The sequence below is a fragment of the Schistocerca nitens genome, chromosome 2 (assembly GCF_023898315.1).
Source record: "Schistocerca nitens isolate TAMUIC-IGC-003100 chromosome 2, iqSchNite1.1, whole genome shotgun sequence".
In the NCBI taxonomy this organism is placed as follows: Eukaryota; Metazoa; Arthropoda; class Insecta; order Orthoptera; family Acrididae; genus Schistocerca; species Schistocerca nitens.
The window spans coordinates 261,464,168-261,488,191 of record NC_064615.1 but is presented as its reverse complement, the minus strand read 5'-3'; the positions used below and the strand labels follow the sequence as shown (position 1 = coordinate 261,488,191).

The 24,024-nt window shown below is 41.1% G+C and overlaps 1 protein-coding gene across 1 annotated transcript in view; it reads right to left on the bottom strand.

Annotated features, from left to right (window-relative positions):
• Window positions 1-24,024, bottom strand: part of LOC126235995 (esterase E4-like) — a 107,413-nt gene that overhangs the window by 13,160 nt on the left and 70,229 nt on the right. The window contains exons 8-9 of the mRNA XM_049944992.1: window positions 20,532-20,679; window positions 9,206-9,338 (exon numbers count right to left, since the gene is read on the bottom strand). Coding sequence (XP_049800949.1) covers window positions 9,206-9,338; window positions 20,532-20,679 — 281 coding nt within the window. The remainder of the gene's footprint in view (window positions 1-9,205; window positions 9,339-20,531; window positions 20,680-24,024) is intronic.

Here is a 24,024-nt window from a genome sequence, read left to right as displayed (position 1 = left end):
CATTGTGATCGTGTAAGTGTATTGAGTGCTTCTAGGTCTGTGTTACTCCATTTCACTACTCCAAATGAGTCGGTCAATAATGGTATAGCATAAGTATTTATAGCTTTCCTCTTGTTTCTTGCTGTCAATTCTGTTTTCAGTATTTTTGTTAATCTTTGTCTATATTTTTCTTTTAGTTCTTCTTTAATATTTGTATTATCTATTCCTATTTTTTGTACGTATTCTAGATATTTATAGGCATCAGTTTTTTCCATCGCTTCTATGCAGTTGCTGTGGTTATCCAATATGTAATCTTCTTGATTAGTGTGTTTTCCCTTGATATGCTATTTTTCTTACATATGTCTGTTCCGAACGCCATATTTATATCATTGCTGAATACTTCTGTTATCTTTAGTAATTGGTTGAGTTGCTGATTTGTTGCTGCCAGTAGTTATAGATCATCCATGTATAGCAAATGTGTGATTTTGTGTTGGTTTGTTCCAGTAATATTATATCCATAATTTGCATTATTTAGCATGTTGGATAGTGGGTTCAGAGCAAGGCAGAACCAGAAAGGACTTAATGAGTCTCCTTGGTATATTCCACGCTTAATCTGTATTGGCTGTGATATGATATTATTTGAATTTGTTTGGATATTAAGTGTGGTTTTCCAATGTTTCATTACTATGTTTAGGAACTGTATCAATTTAGGATCTACTTTGTTATTTCCAATATTTGTAGTAACCATGAGTGGGGTACGCTATCAAAAGCTTTCTGGTAATCAATGTATGCATAGTGTAGTGACCTTTGTTTAGTTTAGCTTGATATGACACCTCTGCGTCTATTATCAGTTGCTCTTTACATCCTTGTGCTCCTTTGCAACAGCCTTTTTGTTCTTCATTTATAATTTTGTTCTGTGTTGTATGTGTCATTAATTTCTATGTAATGACTGAAGTTAATATTTTGTATATTGTTGGTAGGCATGTTATGGGGCAATATTTTGCTGGGTTTGCTGTGTCTGCTTGATCTTTAGGTTTCAGATAAGTTATTCCTTGTGTAAGTGTATCAGGGACTGTGAATGGGTCTGCAATGTAACTGTTAAATAATTTATATCTAAAAACAAAGATGATGTGACTTAGCAAACGAAAGTGCTGGCAGGTTGATAGACACACAAACAAACACAAACATACACACAAAATTCAAGCTTTCGCAACCAACGGTTGCTTCATCAGGAAAGAGGGAAGGAGAGGGAAAGACGAAAGGATGTGGGTTTTAAGGGAGAGGGTAAGGAGTCATTCCAATCCCGGGAGCGGAAAGACTTACCTTAGAGGGAAAAAAGGACGGGTATACACTCACACACACACCCATATCCAACCGCACATACACAGACACAAGCAGACATTTGAAAAGGCAAAGAGTTTCGGCAGAGATGTCAGTCGAGGCAGAAGTTCAGAGGCAAAGATGTTGTTCAAAGACAGGTGAGGTATGAGCGGCGGCAACTTGAAATTAGGGGAGGTTGAAGCTTGGCGGATAATGAGAAGAGAGGATATACTGGAGGGCAAGTTCCCATCTCCAGAGTTCTGACAGGTTGGTGTTAGTGGGAAGTATCCAGATAACCCGGACGGTAGAACACTGTGCCAAGATGTGCTGGCCGTGCACCAAGGCATGTTTAGCCACAGGGTGATCCTCATTACCAACAAACACTGTCTGCCTGTGTCCATTCATGCAAATGGACAGTTTGTTGCTGGTCATTCCTACATAGAAAGCTTCACAGTGTAGGCAGGTCAGTTGGTAAATCACGTGGGTGCTTTCACACGTGGCTCTGCCTTTGATCGTGTACACCTTCCGGGTTACAGGACTGGAGTAGGTGGTGGTGGGAGGGTGCATGGGACAGGTTTTACACCGGGGGCGGTTACAAGGGTAGGAGCCAGAGGGTAGGGAAGGTGGTTTGGGGATTTCATAGGGATGAACTAAGAGGTTACGAAGGTTAGGTGGACAGCGGAAAGACACTCTTGGTGGAGTGGGGAGGATTTCATGAAGGATGGATCTCATTTCAGGGCAGGATTTGAGGAAGTTGTATCCCTGCTGGAGAGCCACATTCAGAGTCTGATCCAGTCCCGGAAAGTATCCTGTCACAAGTGGGGCACTTTTGTGGTTCTTCTGTGGGAGGTTCTGGGTTTGAGGGGATGAGGAAGCGGCTCTGGTTATTTGCTTCTGTACCAGGTCAGGAGGGTAGTTGCGGGATGCGAAAGCTGTTTTCAGATTGTTGGTGTAATGGTTCAGGGATTCCGGACTGGAGCAGATTCATTTGCCACGAAGACCTAGGCTGTAGGGAAGGGACCGTTTGATGTGGAATGGGTGGCAGCTGTCATAGTGGAGGTACTGTTGCTTGTTGGTGGGTTTGATGTGGACAGATGTGTGAAGCTGGCCATTGGACAGATGGAGGTCAATTCTGTTCTAATTTGCGGTTGGCCTGTAGGAGGATGCGCATGTCACCCTCCACCTCAAAAAACTATCCAATCTCCTGGTTTCCCACCTCTGGAAGGGCAACTCACTCACCCTTCACAACCTTTCCAACAAACCTCAACCTCCTCTCATTGCACACAAACCCAGTCCCTCCCATCTACTCAATCTCCCACTTCCAGCTCCACTCCCTCCAAAACCTCAAAATTCCAATCAACACAATCTGGAACCACAACACCCTAATTCAGTAGTTAACCTTTCCTCCAAACCTCTCTCCCAATCCGAAACCTCTGTCCTATCCAAAGGCCTCACCTTCAGCCCCACTCCCAGATTCAACCAAAGAGCCCTTGTCAAAGATTTACTGTCCTACACTCGTACTCTCTGCTGGAAATATCACTTTGCCACGAAGAAAAATGATCCTAATCCTACTCCCAATGATCCAAATCCCCAAGACACTATCCAAATTCAACCCTGCCTGGAACAGTTCCGTCCTCCGTCACAATGGGACCACCTCCTCTTCCTCAAAATCACCCTCTCCAAACCTTCCAGGAATTTCTGACTTCCAGCCTTGCCTCTCAATCCTTCTTAAAAAACCTTAATCCTACTCACAACATCACCACTGCTGAAGCCCAGGATATCTGTGATCTGAAGGCTGACCGATCCATCGTCATTCTTCCGGCGGACAAGGGTTCCACGACCGTGGTACTTGATCGTCAGGAGTATGTGGCTGAGGGACTGCGTCAGCTTTCAGACAACACCACATACAAAGTTTTCCAAGGTACTCCCATTCCTGATGTCCAGGTGGAGCTTCAAGAAATCCTCAGAACCTTAGGCCCCCTACAAAACCTTTCATCTGACTCCATCAACCTCCTGACCCCACCGACACCCCGCACCCTTACCTTCTACCTTCTTCCTAAAATTCACAAACCCAATAGTCCCGGCCGCCCACCAAGCCCCCACAGAACGAATCTCTGCCTACGTAGATCAACACCTTCAACCCATTACATGCAGTCTCCCATCCTTCATCAAAGACACCAACCACTTTCTCGAACGCCTGGAATCCTTACCCAATCCGTTACCCCCGGAAACCATCCTTGTAACCATTGATGCCACTTCCTTATACACAAATATTCCGCAAGTCCAGGGCCTCACTGCGATGGAGCACTTCCTTTCACGCCGATCACCTGCCACCCTACCTAAAACCTCTTTCCTCATTACCTTAGCCAGCTTCATCCTGACCCACAAGTTCTTCACTTTGGAAGGCCAGACATACCAACAATTAAAGGGAGCAGCCATGAGTACCAGGATGGGCCCCTCGTACGCCAACCTATTCATGGGTTGCTTAGAGGAAGCCTTCTTGGTTACCCAGGCCTGCTAACCCAAAGTTAAGTACAGATTTATTGATGATATCTTCATGATCTGGACTCACAGTGAAGAAGAACTCCAGAATTTCCTCTCCAACCTCAACTCCTTTGGTTTCATCAGATTCACCTGGTCCTACTCCAAATCCCATGCTACTTTCCTTGAAGTTGACCTCCATCTGTCCAATGGCCAGCTTCACACGTCTGTCCACATCAAACCCACCAACAAGCAACAGTACCTCCATTATGACAGCTGCCACCCATTCCACATCAAACGGTCCCTTCCCTACAGCCTAGGTCTTCATGGCAACCGAATCTGCTCCAGTCCGGAATCCCTGAACCATTACACCAACAATCTGAAAACAGCTTTCGCATCCCGCAACTACCCTCCTGACCTGGTACAGAAGCAAATAACCAGAGCCACTTCCTCATCCCCTCAAACCCAGAACCTCCCACAGAAGAACCACAAAAGTGCCCCACTTGTGACAGGATACTTTCCGGGACTGGATCAGACTCTGAATGTGGCTCTCCAGCAGGGATACAACTTCCTCAAATCCTGCCCTGAAATGAGATCCATCCTTCATGAAATCCTCCCCACTCCACCAAGAGTGTCTTTCCGCCGTCCACCTAACCTTCGTAACCTCATAGTTCATCCCTATGAAATCCCCAAACCACCTTCCCTACCCTCTGGCTCCTACCCTTGTAACCGCCCCCGGTGTAAAACCTGTCTCATGCACCCTCCCACCACCACCTACTCCAGTCCTGTAACCCGGAAGGTGTACACGATCAAAGGCAGAGCCACGTGTGAAAGCACCCACGTGATTTACCAACTGACCTGCCTACACTGTGAAGCTTTCTATGTGGGAATGACCAGCAACAAACTGTCCATTTGCATGAATGGACACAGGCAGACAGTGTTTGTTGGTAATGAGGATCACCCTGTGGCTAAACATGCCTTGGTGCACGGCCAGCACATCTTGGCACAGTGTTCTACCGTCCGGGTTACCTGGATACTTCCCACTAACACCAACCTGTCAGAACTCCGGAGATGGGAACTTGCCCTCCAGTATATCCTCTCTTCTCATTATCTGCCAGGCTTCAACCTCTGCTAATTTCAAGTTGCCGCCGCTCATACCTCACCTGTCTTTGAACAAAATCTTTGCCTCTGAACTTCTGCCTCGACTGACATCTCTGCCGAAACTCTTTGCCTTTTCAAATGTCTGCTTGTGTCTGTGTATGTGCGGTTGGATATGGGTGTGTGTGTGAGTGTATACCCGTCCTTTTTTCCCTCTAAGGTAAGTCTTTCCGCTCCCGGGATTGGAATGACTCCTTACCCTCTCCCTTAAAACCCACATCCTTTCGTCTTTCCCTCTCCTTCCCTCTTTCCTGATGAAGCAACCGTTGGTTGCGAAAGCTTGAATTTTGTGTGTATGTTTGTGTTTGTTTGTGTGTCTATCGACCTGCCAGCACTTTCGTTTGGTAAGTCACATCATCGTTGTTTTTAGATATATTTTTACCATGTGGAATGTTTCCCTCTATTATATCCATATTGTTAAATAATTTGGTTAGATGTGAATGTGTTTAGGTGAATTTCTTTAGCCAGAAATTTGCTATTTTATCTTTTCCAGGGGCTTTCCAATTGTGCATAGAATTAATTGCTCAGGAGACTTCATGTTGCAAAATTATCACTTCAGGCATTTGTGGTATCGTCTCATATGTGTCTGTTTCTGCTTGTATCCACCATGCATATCTGTTATGTTGAGCCGGGTTTGACTATATGTTGCTCCAGAAGTGTTCCATGTCTGTTATGTTTGGTGGATTGTCTATTTTAATGTGTGTGTTATCTATTGTCTGGTAAAATTTCTTTTGGTTTGTGTTGAATGTTTGGTATTATTATTAGTGGTAGTGGTGGTAGTAGTACTAGTAGTAGTAATAGTAGTAGTAGTAGTAGTAGTGGTGGTGGTAATAGTAGTAGTTAGTTTTTTTTGTTGATTTATTTGATGCATTTTGCTTCACTTGTTTAAATTAATGTTTATTGTACTATTTTGTCACCCTATAATAAATGGAGAGTCTCCCCAACCTTTAAAACCACGCTACGCCACTGGCCATGGCACTGGCTGTGTATATGTTCCTGCTAATTTAGAGTGCTGCATGCATGTTGTGCATAGACACCATACATCCAACACCTAGGGCACCCTACTCGGGACCGCACATTTCCAGCCACACATCATCACCTACCACTCCCGGACAGTGGTGCCTGTCACTGCTGTCATTAGTGTGCTGCACATGGACACACCCACTGCACACCCAGCCAACCACATGTGACATCATGCATCGCCGCCCAATCACTGCTGACCGGCGCAATGACAATGCACTCATGCTGACATCAGCACGAAACATGGGAGGCCCAAACTTATACTGGCCACAGATGGATCACTTTTGCTTTTCACGGCTACAGAGCTCCACCCTCCAAGGGGGAATCCGTGTGGCAGCTGTACCACAGAAATCACGTCAACCATGGACCTCCAGTGTTCACACACAAGATTAGATTTCCCTGTTAGGCCAACCTTTGGCAGTGGTGCAGCATCCATGGGTGCAGAGGAGACAAAAGTAAAAGGCAGTGTGAGCTAGACCTCCATGCCCTGTGTATGTTTATGCCGATTGCAGATTCTGTCAGCCACAGAACACATGGGCTGAGTGGAATGCATGCTCCCTAGTGATGCATTTGCAAATCTGAACAGCTGCCAATTATTTGCTCCATCCCATTATGTCAGCAAATTAAACAGGCCTCACGAGTTGAGATGTAATTTGCATGTTCAGCTGGACACACATCCTTTGTCTCCCCACAATTGCCAGACCACACTATGGCTCAATCACTGAGGAGTGTACACCCTTCAGGATCAATAGTTGAGCTATTTAATGCACTCACATGACTGCAGTGTTGAACATTTCAGACAATACCTCTGTGAGTTTTTTATTGTAGCAACTGTTATCCATAAATATATTATCATGTAATCATATGTTTGATTAATTACCATTGTCTGAGCCAACTACCTGAGCTTAGTGCATGGGTGCAGCATTAAAAGCCAGCTCACCACATGACAGCAGTTGAAATCAGTAGAAACCACCCGTTTCCTGCTTCAACATTGCCTGCAGGAAAGTACCATCACTAGGTGAGTGCAAGGAAAGGCAGAAAGACTAACAAATTTTCTGCTTGGTGTAATGAATGCAGCTCTCATTAAATGTGCAAAATACAAGATAATGCCCTAACAAAAACGAAAAGGAAATGGAACCTGATAGTATCCAATACCAAGATTGGTGGTGACCATCTTGAGCAAGTCACGTGGTATAAGTGTTAAGGGTAATAATAAGAAACAGTACAAAATGGTTTGGTTACTTAAAATCAGTAGTAAAGATGTCAAATGGAAGTTACATTTCTTGGGAAGGTTCTGTAGATGTGCAGTTTGTATGAAATTGCATGCAAGACACGAGTGTGACAAATTGTAGATTGTTGTTATAGCATCTGGAGGTCTTATGATGTAGGCATGAAAATAGACATGTAATGATTTCAGAAAGGAACTGATAAGTTAGTCGTACAATGGTATATCCCATATGGAAGTGTAACATAACTTGACTGGAAATCATCGGAAAAAATGCGACATAGCTCTTGCGAAACCCTGTTTTGTAAATTTAGAGAACCTGTGTTCAAAGAATGTTGTGTGACCATTCTATTGCCCCCCCCTGCATAAATCATGTATGGATCACGAGAATAAGCTTAGAGAGATAAGGGCACATACAGAGGCATACAAACAGTCATTTTTTCCATCAACCAATGTACAAATGGCAAAGGGCAGGGAATCCCTAACATTGGTTCAATGTACCCTCCAATATGCACTGTGGAGGATATAAGGATATACATATGCAAATTTACACTCAGGAGATAACTGAAAAATAGCCTCACATGCTAGTGTCAGTGCAGTTGCTACTTCGGAAATATGGAAGAGTTGGAGTTTAAAAATGGAAGTTCAATGGAATCAACTGGAAATATCTCGAATATTTCAAAAGTTGTATACAAAGCCCAGTGTTAAGGAAATTATTCAGCAAGTATTATTTATTTATACATTACACAGTACTACTGAGAATTCTTGTTGTTTAAGAAAACAGAAATTCTTGGTATGTAAGGAAACATTATGTTCATGAGCTATTATGAAATTTATTTCTGTATTCAGAGTGCAGGGCACATAGCCTCTTAGATGTTTTGCTTAACTGATTGATTTTGAACCAGATTCAACTTATCATTGGCACAATATTTGTTTACTAAAACTTTTTAATCAGTGCAGCAGTCATTGTTATATTTATTTTTTCTGTACCTATTTAATATATATGTGTAAGACTTTGACTAAACTATCTTTTATTTCTTATATTTGAACTGTACAAAATCAAACAGAAAAATCCACAGCCGGCCAGAGTGGCTGTGCGGTTATAGGCGCTACAGTCTGGAACCGAGCGACCGCTACGGTCGCAGGTTCGAATCCTGCCTCGGGCATGGATGAGTGTGATGTCCTTAGGTTGGTTAGGTTTAACTAGTTCTAAGTTCTAGGCAACTGATGACCTCAAAAGTTAAGTTGCATAGTGCTCAGAGCCAAAAATCCACACATTACAGGCTTTCATGGCCAATATTTGAGTAGTAACTGAGGATGGTGGAACCATTCACTTGTTTTAGGTTAATATTAAAAACATAATAACCAATTTTGAGTTTTACCCTTATGCTCATCTATAAAATTTTGCAGATGCTGTGATGGAATATTGCACTGTGTACAAATGTGTTATTTTACGTACACAGCCAACCACAGCAAGGGTTTGTTTTTCTCCCTTATGCGATAACACATCGGAGCTCCATCTGAAACACACTTCTTGTTTGGTCTGTGTTGATCATGTAAACACAATTAAAACTGCTAATAAATGATGCCATCTGCATGCTGGACAGTGCTGCCAATGTCTGCATATCTTCGATATAGTCTCACTATTCAAAGCCACTTTTACAATTTTCTATGAATTTGGTGATTTTAAAATTTTTCATCTTTTACTTTTTTTCCCTCCTGCATCCCTTAGGATCCTCCTCATGTAGGAGTCATGTTTAAATAAATGAATCAGTTTTGTTACAATCTTTTACTTGGTTTAATGATTTTTAGTTGACTCTTGGTCTTGGCATAAGATGATTTAAAATTTCTACTCATAAATAGAAAAATGGGTGTTGGTTCAAGGTAATTGTACTAAATAGAAAAATGGGTGTTGGTTCAAGGTAATTGCACAAAAATAGTCTGGTCAAATTTATTTGTACATAAAAAATTTCTAAATTAATTAAGGCTATCACCCATTAACAATACTGACATGAAACTTACCCTGTTTTTACAAAATTTGCCCACATCTTCGTCATTCTTTTCACTGTTGTATATTCTGGATCAGCTTCAACAAATTCCGGGAAAATTGTTGAAGTGTAGAATAAGTATAAGAGGTCATCAGTATGTGAAACACCTTATAAAAAAAAAAAAAAAAAAAAAAAAACATAAATAATAAATGTATTTTGCAAGAAGAAATGCACAATTATTTTTGTATTACTATATGATAAAAGTTATATGCCTGAATAAAGTCATGCCTGGTAGAAAACGAATTTCCATTAACAACATTTATGACACTTCATACATTTTCTGCTTCAGGCACTTTCACGAAAGCTGTGAAATCATTGAGGTGTTCAATTCAAAGACTGTGTGATGCATTCTCTCATCTTTGCATAAGTACTGCAACGTACATCCCTCAATCCTATTTACTGAATTCAGGTCTTGGCCTCCCTCTAAAACTTTTGATCCACTCTCCCCTAAATACTCACACATGCCCTTCCCTTCATTAGCAAATAATTGTCCCTTGGTGCTTCAGGATCTATAGTGTCAATATATTACTTCTTTTGGCCAAGTTGTGCCAAAGATCTATTTACTCTCCAATTGGATACAGTACATCTTCATTAGTTACCCACTCTACCCTTTGATGGTTATCATTCCTCTAGAATGTCTAATTTCAAAATCTTCAGCTCTTCTCTCCTCTGTGGTGCTTATCATCCACATTTCATTTCCATATAAGGAGGAGTTATTCTCTCCGCAACAGTGTGTTATCTCATGAAATAAAACAAAACATCAATAACTTAAGGTACGTAACCAGAAACTTTACGTATTTCTCTTTGGCCATGCCCTCTATAAATAGCCATAGATAATTTTAGGAGACTGCATAACACCATTACTACACAAATAGGTGGGTTACTTGTCTATCAGTTACCAGCACTGTACAGTATGTACTGCATCAGCAATCAGTCTCCACTGTATTCTGACTGTTGGTGTTTCCTCTCAGCTGATTACATTCAAAGCTTCCACATCCATCCTTATGTTACCTTACCATCTGTTTCTTGGTCTAACCTGTGGTCTTTCTGTTGTAATGTGGGCAATGAAAGCTTGCTTAGGAAGTTGGATCTCCAGCATACAGATTATGTGAGCTGCCCACTGGTGTTGTGTCCTCTTTTGATACTATAAAACTTTGGGGTGGTTCATGAGCTCATACATTTCATTATTCTTTCTTGCTTGCCAAGTATATCTCTCTCTTACTGGGCCCTAGTTTCTTCTCATTGCTTTCTTTCAAATGTCACAAACTTGTATATCTCCCTTTTAGTTACTGTCAAGCTTCCTGAACTACAGAAGGCAAGTTGGCAAATGGTGGGATTGCAGATCTTCATTTTCACAGAAAGTGATGTGGCTTCTGATCTAAACATATCTCTGAGAGCACACTGACATCTGGAGCCAACAGAAATTCTTTCATTTACCTTTATGCATATCTGATCATAACAACTGTACTTTCCCAGGTACATGAACTGATCAACAGACATGAACTTGTTTTCATCAACTGTGAAGTGCTCCTGTGCATATTTAGTTCTGGTTAACAGCAATATTAGGAGAAGGACAGATTGCTACTCACCATAAAGATGACACATTGCGTTGCAGACAGGCACAACAAAGCTTTCGGCAAAGTCTCCTTTAGAAAAGAAAACACACATGAACACTGACATATATTTTCTTTTGTGAAGAAGGCTTTGGCCAAAATCAAAATATGTAACAGTCTTTTTGTTTTGTCCCTCTGCATCTTAACAAGTCATCATTTATGATGAGTAGCACTCTATCTTTTTCCTAACACTGTTGATATTCCAAGCTGGAATTTACATTATTTGATTTAGTTCTGCCTACTTGCACATTAATTGTTTTAGTTCTGCCTACCTGATATATTCTTTTTTTTTTTTTTTAATTGTTGATGGGTAGTCCTGCCTTGCTTACTGCTGTGGTAACTCTTTTGTAAATCTCCCCAAGATCATGTTCACTCTCACTAATGCCACAGTGTAGGCATCAGAAAATGTCTGAAACATGCCACTTTCCATTCATAGCCCATTACACTCTTCAGCTTTGCTGGCTTACGGTTTCTCCACGGCAAGATTAACCAGTGGCAGTGCATCTTCCTGTCTCAATCCATTTGGGAAAGGATATGAGTTTTCTCCTCCTGTTCATATTGCAATGAATCAGACAATGCCTCTAACCACAGTGACACATTCTGGGCACTGGATGCCAAGCTCTATGACCTATGTTGACACAGTGCTCTCAGCTGTGAGTCACTTCTGTGCTCTGACTTAATTCTGCAAGACAATAACCAAGTTCTTGGAGACTGACTACCCTTTGAGATGCTCCCACATGATGGAAGAATGTGGCCCCATATGATGGGAGAATGTGGTTGGGCTACCTCTTCCACATAATCCGCTTCCTGCAGCAGTATTTATCATCCCTTCCTCCCCCTCCCCCTCCCCTGCCCCTTTAAGGAGCCATCCAGTCGTCATTGGATAGTCGGTTACTGTTTGACACCCACTCTGTGTCAAACTCTGCCATCGAAACAACAATGTACTACCTATGATGTGGCTGCCAACACTGTCTCAGGCCTCAAACACTCAACTGCTGCCCTGATGCTGCCAAACATAGCCATCCTGTGGTGCAGAGTTTGGGGCTTTGCGTCTCTTGGCCGCCTTCACCACGACAACAACAGTTGTCATGCCTGAGTCTGTTACAGACTCAGTTACACGAGTTGTCCATGATGGACCTGAAGGAGGATTAGTGGGCACTTGCTATACATTGCCTCTAATATGGACAGTGCTGTGGGGACGACTGCACAGGAGACACTTGCCAGAATCTCAGATATCAAGAACTATGGATAAGAAGGGTGAATGACTGTAAATAATAATAAATGGCATTTTTATCTATGGGGCTTCTTCTGCTGCATCCACATCCATCTTTTTATTTTATATTTTGTTTCACACATCTAGTTCCATAGGACCAAAGTGAGCAGCAAATCTCCATAGCCATGGAACATGTCAGTACATGAAATTACAACAGAAACGTAATTCTAAATAAAATAAAAATGTTTATGAATTCTAAAAAGACCACAAGCTACAATTTGACATAAACACATTCAATAATGTAACACAGGAATCAGCTTAATTTTTCAAGGAACTCATAGAAAGAATGAGGAAAATCTTCAGCTTAGGTATGAAAGTGCATGGATTGCTGATAATATTTTTGAAATCTTGTGGTAGCTTATTGAAAATGGATATAGCAGAATACTGCATCCCTTTCTGCACAAGAGTCAAGGAGGTGTGATCCAAATGCAGACTGGACTTCCGCCTAGTATTAACGAGTGAGAGCAGCTAATTCTTGGGAATAAGCTGATATTGTTAACAAGAAATGACATTAAAGAATATATATATATATTGAGAGGCCAATGTATATTGTTAATGGATGAATAAAGAGATTGATTGATTGATTGTGTCAGAATACCCAAAGTAATGAACAGGAGTTGACAAGAGGTTCGCAGTCTTATACCACTTACTGCCTGAAGTGCCCATTTCTGAGCCAAAAATACACTTTGAGAATGGGAAGAGTTACCCCAAAATATAATACCATGCATTCTAAACAAATGAAAATAAGCAAAGTAGACTACTTTTTGTGTCGAACGATCACTTACTTCAGATATTGATCTAATAGTAAAAATAGCAGCATTAAGTCTTTGAATAAGATCCTGAACATGGGTTTTCCATGACAATTTACTATCTATCTGCTATTTAAAACAGTGCCAATGTTGCACACAACACTCTCTACTACCAAGCTAGTGTCATCATCAAACAGAAACATTTTTGAATGACTAGGCATATTATTTATATAAACAGGGAACAGCAGTGGCCCCAACACTGATCCCTCAGGCAACCCCCATTTAATTATGCCCCACCCAGAACTCATATCACAGCCATTCTCAATACTGCGGGTTTGCTGTCTGTTCTTAAAATAAGAGGTGAACCAATTGTGAGCTACTCCCTGTATTCCATAATGCTCCAACTTCTGCAGCAATATTTTGTGATCTGCTAGACAATCACTCATCCACTTCAAGCCATCCTAACACTTTTGGTATCAGAAGAAACTAGTGAAGATTCAGATGGGTTATCAATGAAAGAGAGCAATGGAACAGGTTCTGCAGCAGGGATGTTCTATGCAGCAGTATAAGTAAGTGCCGACTTTAGAATTTTGCTTTTGGCATTTATGGTTGTTTTTTCTTATTCTTTTTTCTTCCTTCTTATTTTAGGTACACTGTGTACTTGTAGTGGTGGTAAGTGGGCAAAATGTCTAAAGAGGTTTTTGCTTGGGGTGTGATTAAGCATGTGCTGGATAATGTAGCTCAGGTGTGGGAAGCTACATAGAAATGCATACAGCATTGGGAAGCCTAAGTGAGGAAAGGAGGAAAAGGTCACATTCCAGTGTACTCATACCTGTCCTTGATGCTAATGGCTTCACTGGTAGTGGAACTAAACCTTGTTTACGTGCAGACATGACCGGAGGTGCCCGACAGTACTAAACGATACCTGGATGACCCAGGCTGCTTGGCGCTGTACAGTCAAGTCATACTGATACTGCATTATATTAAAACTGATGCTTATTCTTGGTGTCTGCTGATATGTATAGTTATTGCAGAAATATATGTTATTGGAGAGAATTCTCAGATGAAAAAGTGTTAATAAATAAGCTCAGTTCTGTCAATAAATATGTAAAAGCTTTGCTAATACCATTAGAAAGAGCTATGGTGAGAGCAGTAGCTCCAGTATAAAACTGTTCAGCCCTTACATGGATTACAGGTGTGGTGTACACTTATTATGCAGCATATAGCTACACAGACCCTAATGCTTTACACATTAACTATTAGATTATAAAACAAATTTGATTTTTCCACACTAGTCTGTAAAATTATGCAATAGCAAATCCAGTTCTGTGCTTGCTTGTCCATATTTAGCTGTTAGTTTGTGCACTGAAATCTCTATTTCATTTTCATTTCTTACACTTTCCTATAGATTCATGTATTAATACCGAATGTGTTTTTTTTTTTTTTTTTTTTTATGTGCCACAAATTCAAATTATTTGATCGTAAAATGACAGTTTAATTTTACATTTGAATGCATCTCTGTAAAAGTATATATTAATTTCTAAATTATGACACATTTGCTTCAATTTTCAGATCATAACACAACTTTTTTATTTTTATTTTCAATGGTTTCGTGTAAAAGGACATATTAAAGGTGAATAGATAACAAAAATCCATTGTCTCCTACATGCTGTGCTGAATATTTAGGCCATAAAAGAAAAGTTATTTTCCTTGTGTTCATTTCTGTTGGCTTTTGACAGAAGAATGTGTTAACACAATGCAGTTTTAAGTTTGTTTTATCCACTGCTGTGCACCAATTACAGTTCAGGAACCATATTACATTTTGAGTGCGACTAGACCACTGACGCCTCCTTCAGAACAATGAATAGCAGAGTACAGAAACAGCTCACAGCACTCTCACGCAAAACAGCAATTGTGAAGTGATTGGGTAATAGTTACTATTTAAAACCAGTTTTTTTTTTTGGGGGGGGGGGGGGGGGAGCATATAATTTGGTGCGCCTAGTGGTGCAAAATTTTAAAATCTGCCTAAGCATCAAACACCTTCCCTTCGTGCAGAATCAGTGGTTGACTCTCTGACCAACTATGTGAGAGGAAAATTGCACAAGTTTATATTAGATAAGAGGGTCACAAGTATCTATGGCAAATAGAGGTATACTGGGTAAAGCAAAATTGAATCCAGCACATTGGAGGTTAAGTGGTGTAGGTGGAGTTAACATTCATTCATTCATTCGGTTTGGCAATGTTCTGGGATTCTGATTGTAAGTAAATAACTACCAAGTTTATGCAGAAGTACTCCCTGTAGTTGATAATAGATACAATGTCATACTTGGTTTAGATTTCCTGACTGAACATCTTGCCAAAGTTGACTTAGAAAAGCAGCCAGCAGAGCTGGATAGAACATTGTTTCATCTTGGTTTTATGGCTGAAAAATCCACATTGTCACAAGAATTGCCCCTAGGCCAGGGATGGCCACCTAACTTACATACTTTGTCCCTTAAATTCAAATTACAGGATCTTGTACCAGGTTGTACAGGGATACTGATGTGTGTAAACATAGAAGAAGATGAACATACAGAGACTAGGAGCAGATTTGCTGGTTAATTCTCTACATATCATTTAGCCCTTGCCAGAGCACAAGGAGTTGGATCAAGCCCAACATTTTGTAAGTAGTTTTTCCTATGTACAAGAAGTCAGTGGAAGCCAGGCTGTACCTGTAAGTATACATAAGTTTAGTTCCAATGAAGTAATGTTATTTCATGGTGCTTTGACAGCCAGCTTAGAAGCACTGGGTGAGGATGAAGTGAATACAGATTCCACAACAATCTATGTGACACTGGAACAGTATCAGTTCAGCCACACTGATGGGAAGGTACCACATTGAGAGGGACATGATACAGTAGATAAGGAGAGGTTGTTAGAAAATTACACTGAATTATTTGATTGTCCTGGACCACGGCCTGCCATGCCACTAACTGAACATAGTATTTCCACTGGGAATGAATCACCATGTATAAGGAATCTTATCAAGGTGTGTACCATTTACAGCCTGTTGTGGAAGAGTTTATACATCAACAACTTTGTGATGGGTTCACAGAAAAGAGTACAAGCAATCGGGGTGTATCTATTGTAATCATACGAAAGAGATCATCACAAGGCAAAGTGTACAGGTTTTGTTCTGACTAACAGTATTTGAACCAACAGACAGTCACAGATATCTCCCCCAGGTCTAATATAACAAAGATCTCAGATAAATTGGGTCAATGTCATTATTTTAGAACTATGGATTTATGAAGTGGTTACCATCAGTTACAATTAACACCACCACCAAAAATGACATTCACAGTTCCCTCTGATCACCACCAGCACTGTCAATGCCATTTGATTAAAAAATGCACCAACAATATTCCAACATCTTGTAGATGGGGTATCACAAGCAGTAAAACAAAAAGCAAACATGGTATATTTAGACATCATCATTCTGTTCTCCAAGGATATCCATGAGCACTTAATATCTTTATGCAGTGTCTTAGATTCACGACAAACATTCAGCCTGCAAAAGTGCCATTTTGTATGACAGGATATCCATTACTTGGGTCATATTATAGGTCAGGATGTAGTGTGTACCAATCTGCAAATGGTTAAAGCTGTGAGAAATAGCTCAATACCCACTATAGAAAAATAATTGCAGTCTTTTTAGACATAGCTAATTCTCATAGAAAATTCATTCTGAAATTCACTGAAGTCATAAAACTCCTCACACAATTACTAAAACATGGAAAGAAATTTCAGTCTTCTCTGGACTGCAAAATAGCAATTGGAATCATGCCTTGGATTGCGTACTATGTCAAGTATTACATGGGGGAAAAAAAAGAAAAACATTCAATAGCAAATTAATAAAGACAACTCAATAAGGCTGAAAAAAATATTCAACTAAATAAAAGGAAATATATGGAGTCACTTATTTCCACTGTTAGTTGTACAGACTGTACTGTAAGACGATAAATGATCACTCGACATTAAAATGGCTAATGGGAATTACAGATCCAGCCAGATGGGTATTAAGACTAAGGCAATTTTATTTTGAAGTAAACTAGGTAAATCACATGGAATGCAGACAGACTAAATTGGAAAGTACTCACCATGGAATGTGATAATGTAAACACAGGTGAATGACAGAAAGAACAATAGATTGTTAGCACTTCGTGAAGAAACCAAAATTCAGCAATTCAGGTGATTTGCTGTCTAGAAAGAAAAGATGTGTTCAATGCCTTGTGGCACCAGCAAAATTATGAAACAAACTGCTGAGTCAGCACATGATTCCGTTTTTGGCAGACACAGTGGCCACTGAGCCACAGAGTGATGGGTTGCAGAAAACTATTGGTGGAAGACATTTAAGCAAGATGTAGAACAATATGTAAAAAATTGTATCCCATGGGCACAAAGAGCACAGCTTAGAAAGCAAAAAATTGTATTACAGATATCACCAGAGGCAGATAAACTATTTCAGATAATTGGCATGGACATAATCGAACCATTTGCTCAAACACCAGCACGGAACCATTATGCACTAACAATAATTGATCATTTTTCACATTTTGTGTCATGATCACAATACCAGACCAGCAACCAGAAACAGTGGCACAAGCAATGGTTAAGGGGGGGGGGGGGGGGGGGAACCACATTAGGAAGCTGTTTGACACAGATTTTTTGGGTGGGAAGAATTAATTTGGATTTAATCAAATTCTGTGATTTCCGCTGAAGGTTGTGAGTACAATTCTCAAATTGCGTGCTGTGCAGACATTCTGATTTTCATCTGAAATCAAAAAGGTTTTGATTTTACATTAATAATTTATTTTCTAAGAATATGAACCTCAATTCAGGTGAATTTTTTTCTCTACTCATGCAAAGAAAAATACCCTTAAAATCATGATATCATCTCACAAGTTGGTTCATATAATTTGTAATTTTACCATCAGTTTTCACAATGATCAGTAGTATACTTTTTGAGTTAGACTGCACGCAAATGTGAAACTAGAAATTGAAGGAAGTTAACAATAATGTAAAATGCTTACCGATTAATAAGGAATTCCAGCACCATATACTAATCCTCCTCCTTCCCCATAAGCTTCATTTCACACTTGTGGTAGTGCTTTACAAGCTTTCCAATCTTCCTTTGATTCCAATGAACTATGTTGATTCTGCCAGCTCACATGCTGGTTATCCATTTGTTCACCATAATTGAAGCTTTGCATGCCTACTACAATTCCCAACTCATTCATGACCATCAGAAGGGATGACTTTCCCTCATTGAATAATCTCGCTGCTAAACACAAAGCCAATTCAATGACTTTTAGTCTGGAGTGCAAGTGTTTAGAAGCCAATGGCCTAATAGTGGAATTAAAACTTTCATTTGCATCTTGTGTGTGGCTACCGAAACATCTCTCCGGTATCTCATCGCTTGATAAATCTTCATATGTTGGAAGATGCGCATGCAGTTTTATGCTCATAAAATCTAAACGAATGAGAATTTTGCTTTGAAATTTTGACAGCGTATTTATTCTTGGATAGTTAAGCTAATGATTTATGCAATAAAAAAAATCTGAGTTTTTGAACCTTCTAATTTGGTTTCCCCCCATAATTAGTGGATAATAAAGTTTGGGACACCTGAGGCAGTAGCAACAAACCAAGCCATGAATTTTTGTCAGACTTAATAAGGTAGGTGTGTCAACTATTGTACATTAAGAATCACAGGACTAGTGTGTTAGTGCCACAAGCAAATGGATGAACTAGGACAATAGGAAAAATATTGAGTTACTATGTCAATAGTCACCATAATGACTGTGACAGCCTACTTCTTTCGATGATATTGGCATATAACTCAAAGGTTCATGACAATTTCAGCATGTCAGGTTATTTTGGTTAAACAATGTCACCTTCTTCTGAGCTATGCAAAGCCCCTCCAGGAGAAGATATGTAATCAGTTCAACAATTCTCAAAAAGATTAAGGGCACCAAGTTAAATGATGAAATGGAAGGGGAAGGCAAAAAAGTTTCTTTCACATCACCAAGGACCCTACCAAGTAGTAGAAATGACAGTCGCCTGTTAATGTTAAATTACAACTCCCAATAAACCCCACAGCACTCCACATAGGGCATACTCGTCCATTTCAAGTAACCCCAGAGAGGCTGCTTCCATAACTGGTAATACCTACCTAAAGGGGGACATCGAGCAGCAGAGAGAAAAGTATATAAATGAACACAGTCCAAATCTAATTTAGGATGAGGGGTAGCAGTTCCTGTTCCAGCCCTCTAGTGCAGAACAAAGGAAAAGATAATTCTAGCCATAACAGGTACTGCTTTTTATGACGTGAAAAGGTATTGTACAGAACACCACCACCAACTTAAAACATTGGGAACAGCAATATCAGCTGCTACATAATTCTAGTCATAATATGTTTTGCTTACTACCAGCTCAAGTGTAAAGTTGCCCAAATTCCATTCCTAACCAGAGTGCTAGCAGAACTCAAAGCAGGACACAAAATGTATATAAACATAAATATTCTAGTGCTTCTGTTGCAGTTCACTTTCAAACTGGTATTTGAAAGGACAAATTCAATGAAGAAGGCTAGAACATAATGAATCAAATGGTGCCTGTAGCTGCAGTGCCATGCTCTGGGCACTGGCCATTGATGTCAGTGACCCATGCACTCAACATGCTCTGCTGCAAGCCACTTCTGTGCTCTGATCTATTTCCAAAAGGCAATGACCATGTTCTCAGACATTGATTGCCCTTCGAGAATCCTCCACACCTCAGAAAAATGTGACAGTGCTACCTCTTCTGAGTAACCAGCCTCCTGACAGTGGCTAGTCACCATTAGACAGCTGGACTGAATTATGACACCCAGCTTGTGACAGATGCTGCTACGGAGACGACGACATACCAATGACTCAATGACTCACTGGGCCTCAAACTGTCAACTGCCTTCTGAAAACCCAGGCTCTTGACAGCCCCACTACCATGGGTCTACTTACTGGGATCCAGCCAGCTTCTCATGTTCCGGGACTTGAAGTAAGATTATCCCCATCCTGCACTGACACAGCCAGCCACAGCTGGTTCAGGAACCTACCATCACATGACTACTTTCACTGCAACAACAACAGGCACCTTGGCCATGTCTGCTACAGGATGGATTACATGAGACATCCACAGGGCCTGACGCAGCACAGTAGGTGATTGGTATATACAGCCACTGACAAGGATGGTGCTGTGATGACAGCTGTGCTGCGAGATGCTGTGGCAGCATATTTATGATACTTGCTGAGGTTCTAGAGATCAAGACATATGGCCAAGAAGACTGAAAAACTGGATATAATAAACACTAAAGGGCATTTGTATTGACACACTACTGTCTTCTACTGCAACTGCATCCGTCTCTGGTACAGAATCACTCACCCCCTCCAAGCCATCCTGCCACTGTATCACAGTACCACTGCTCTTAAAAAGATTTTCTACTCTGACAGTAGTAAAAGCAAGGTACTGAAGGTCTAAGCCATCAGTTTAAACAGCAAATTATATTTTAACAATACTGTGCAGCCCTCCATATTTTAACTAATCAGAGTAACTGTTTGAAATGGGGCATTGTAACACCATGGAGAAGACACTTACCATCAGGAGTCTGTGTGCCTGGTATGTACGTCCAGCTATATCTGCCCTGGTAAGTAAAGTGGTAATAATAGACAGGTGCTGTGTTCAGCTGTGACATTATTTTGACTGTACTATACACAGGATAGTTTATAATAATGTCAGAATAAAACTGCAAAAAAGAAAACAAATTTAATACATGAAGCAGAGAGTAGAGAATATATAAGATTCACTAGGTATTTATGATATTTATTTCTGAAGAAATACTGGAGGCTATAAATGTGTTCCCTGCTCTCAGTGGTATCAGATGTATAAAATCTACTATAAGCAAACATTAGATATACACTTATTGTTTATAATGCTTATTTAGGATGTAAAAAGTTTTACAAAATTAAACATCTACATGCCAAAAAAGTAGTTTCTTACAAGTACTTAGAAGGGAAACTAGTAATACACATTCTTCTAATGATACTCATAAAATTTATCTGCAGCAATTGGATGCTACCTTCATCAATTCAGTTCGAGACATTAAAACAGGATTAAAGCAACAAAACATCAGAAAGAGATCTGGATGGTGCTTCAACAGTTAGCAGAACAAGAGTTCTTCAGCCAGCAAATACTGTGACTCAAGAACATATAAAATAAACTATAACAATTGTGTTAAGTTTTATATAAGATGGAGTGGGAGGAAATACATTACAAGATCAAAGCAATTCTATGATGGGAATGGTGGTCCGTGATGACACACCTAAAGTATAGGTTAGTTCACACCAGTGCAAGTGTGAAAGTGCTGCATAAAGCCTACAGGACAAGATTAAAAATACTGGAAGACTTTGAAATTTTTATCCTTAACTCAAGAAATTCACAAGCAATTTGGAACAAACAGAATGACATTACTCATAATTGTATAGATTTAAAAAAAATTCTGCTCACCAAGTGGTAGCAGGAGAAAACACACCTAAAGGTTACAGAAATATGCAAGCTTTGAGAGCCAGTGGCTCCTTCATCTGGCAGAAGCACTGAAGGGAAAGGAAGATATATGAAGGAAAAGAACTGGTGAGGATTAGAAAATGGGAAGAGTTTGGAAAAGTCATCCAGAAACCTGGGTCAAAGGAGACTTATAAGTAAGACTCCCATGACCTGATTTCTGGACAACTTATCAGTAAGTATCCCCAGACCTGGGTTCTGGGAAACTTTTCCAAGCTTTTCCCATATCCTAAACCTCACCAGTCCTTTTCCTTCATCCCTCTTCCTTCCCCTTCCATCCTTCTGCAAGGTGAAGGAGCCACTGGCTCTGAAAGCTCGCACATTTCTTTTACCTTTAAACATTTTAACTCCTGCTGCTGCTTGGTGAACAGAACATTTTTTAACTATCCAATTATATTATATTTTAAATTTTTTAAATTTTTGTTCATATATTAACTCCCTACTGGCTTTTAAAATTTTTTGATAGTTTCTGGTATAAAGTGTACAGACTGTGGCACATTCTCCTATGGTATTGCTGGGTCACACCTGGCACTTGCTGGGACAGCAGAGCTGCCGCTGGCTGCGTTGTAACCAATGTGCCTCTGAGGCAAGTTACTAGTCCTATTGTGAGATGGATCTGCCTTCTAAAATACACTCCTGGAAATTGAAATAAGAACACCGTGAATTCATTGTCCCAGGAAGGGGAAACTTTATTGACACATTCCTGGGGTCAGATACATCACATGATCACACTGACAGAACCACAGGCACATAGACACAGGCAACAGAGCATGCACAATGTCGGCACTAGTACAGTGTATATCCACCTTTCGCAGCAATGCAGGCTTCTATTCTCCCATGGAGACGATCGTAGAGATGCTGGATGTAGTCCTGTGGAGCGGCTTGCCATGCCATTTCCACCTGGCGCCTCAGTTGGACCAGCGTTCGTGCTGGACGTGCAGACCGCGTGAGACGACGCTTCATCCAGTCCCAAACATGCTCAATGGGGGACAGATCCGGAGATCTTGCTGGCCAGGGTAGTTGACTTACACCTTCTAGAGCACGTTGGGTGGCACAGGATACATGCGGACGTGCATTGTCCTGTTGGAACAGCAAGTTCCCTTGCCGGTTTAGGAATGGTAGAACGATGGGTTCGATGATGGTTTGGATGTACCGTGCACTATTCAGTGTCCCCTCGACGATCACCAGTGGTGTACGGCCAGTGTAGGAGATCTCTCCCCACACCATGATGCCGGGTGTTGGCCCTGTGTGCCTCGGTCGTATGCAGTCCTGATTGTGGCGCTCACCTGCACGGCGCCAAACACGCATACGACCATCATTGGCACCAAGGCAGAAGCGACTCTCATCGCTGAAGACGACACGTCTCCATTCGTCCCTCCATTCACGCCTGTCGCGACACCAATGGAGGCGGGCTGCACGATGTTGGGGCGTGAGCGGAAGACGGCCTAACGGTGTGCGGGACCGTAGCCCAGCTTCATGGAGACGGTTGCGAATGGTCCTCGCTGATACCCCAGGAGCAACAGTGTCCCTAATTTGCTGGGAAGTGGCGGTGCGGTCCCCTACGGCACTGCGTAGGATCCTACGGTCTAAGGCGTACATCCGTGCGTCGCTGCGGTCCGGTCCCAGGTCGACGGGCACGTGCACCTTCCGCCGACCGCTGGCGACAACATCGATGTACTGTGGAGACCTCACGCCCCACGTGTTGAGCAATTCGGCGGTACGTCGACCCGGCCTCCCGCATGCCCACTATACGCCCTCGCTCAAAGTCCGTCAACTGCACATACGGTTCACGTCCACGCTGTCGCGGCATGCTACCAGTGTTAAAGACTGCGATGGAGCTCCATATGCCATGGCAAACTGGCTGACACTGACGGCGGCGGTGCACAAATGCTGCGCAGCTAGCGCCATTCGACGGCCAACACCGCGGTTCCTGGTGTGTCCGCTGTGCCATGCGTGTGATCATTGCTTGTACAGCCCTCTTGCAGTGTCCGGAGCAAGTATGGTGGGTCTGATACACCGGTGTCAATGTGTTCTTTTTTCCATTTCCAGGAGTGTATATTAATCTATATAAATAAAAATGTAAAGGTTCATTTGTACAAACTTGTAAATAACCGAAAGTTCTCCACCATTTGATTTGAAACTTTGACTTAATGTTCCATTCGAATACATGTGTGGTTTTATGTTTTATATACCTATTGGTGTGCCATATCTCATATTTATGGTGACCACTACTAAAGTTCCAGTTTCAAAACTCTGGAGAAAGAGAACCACTGTTCAGAATGATATCAATTTTGAACAGCATATTATTGACACAGGGGGAAAACGCTATGGAACAAAACCAAATGTAACAAAAATTTTACCAATAGATGGTGCTGTAAGTGTCTTAACATAAAATGTGGTCAGCTACAAATCACAAATTAATCACTATACGATGGCTATGGTCTTCACAATAAGTGAAGATACTGAGTCAAATGCTTTTGGGAACCAAGAAACAATGCATGTACCTGGTTGCCTTGATCCAAAGCTTTCA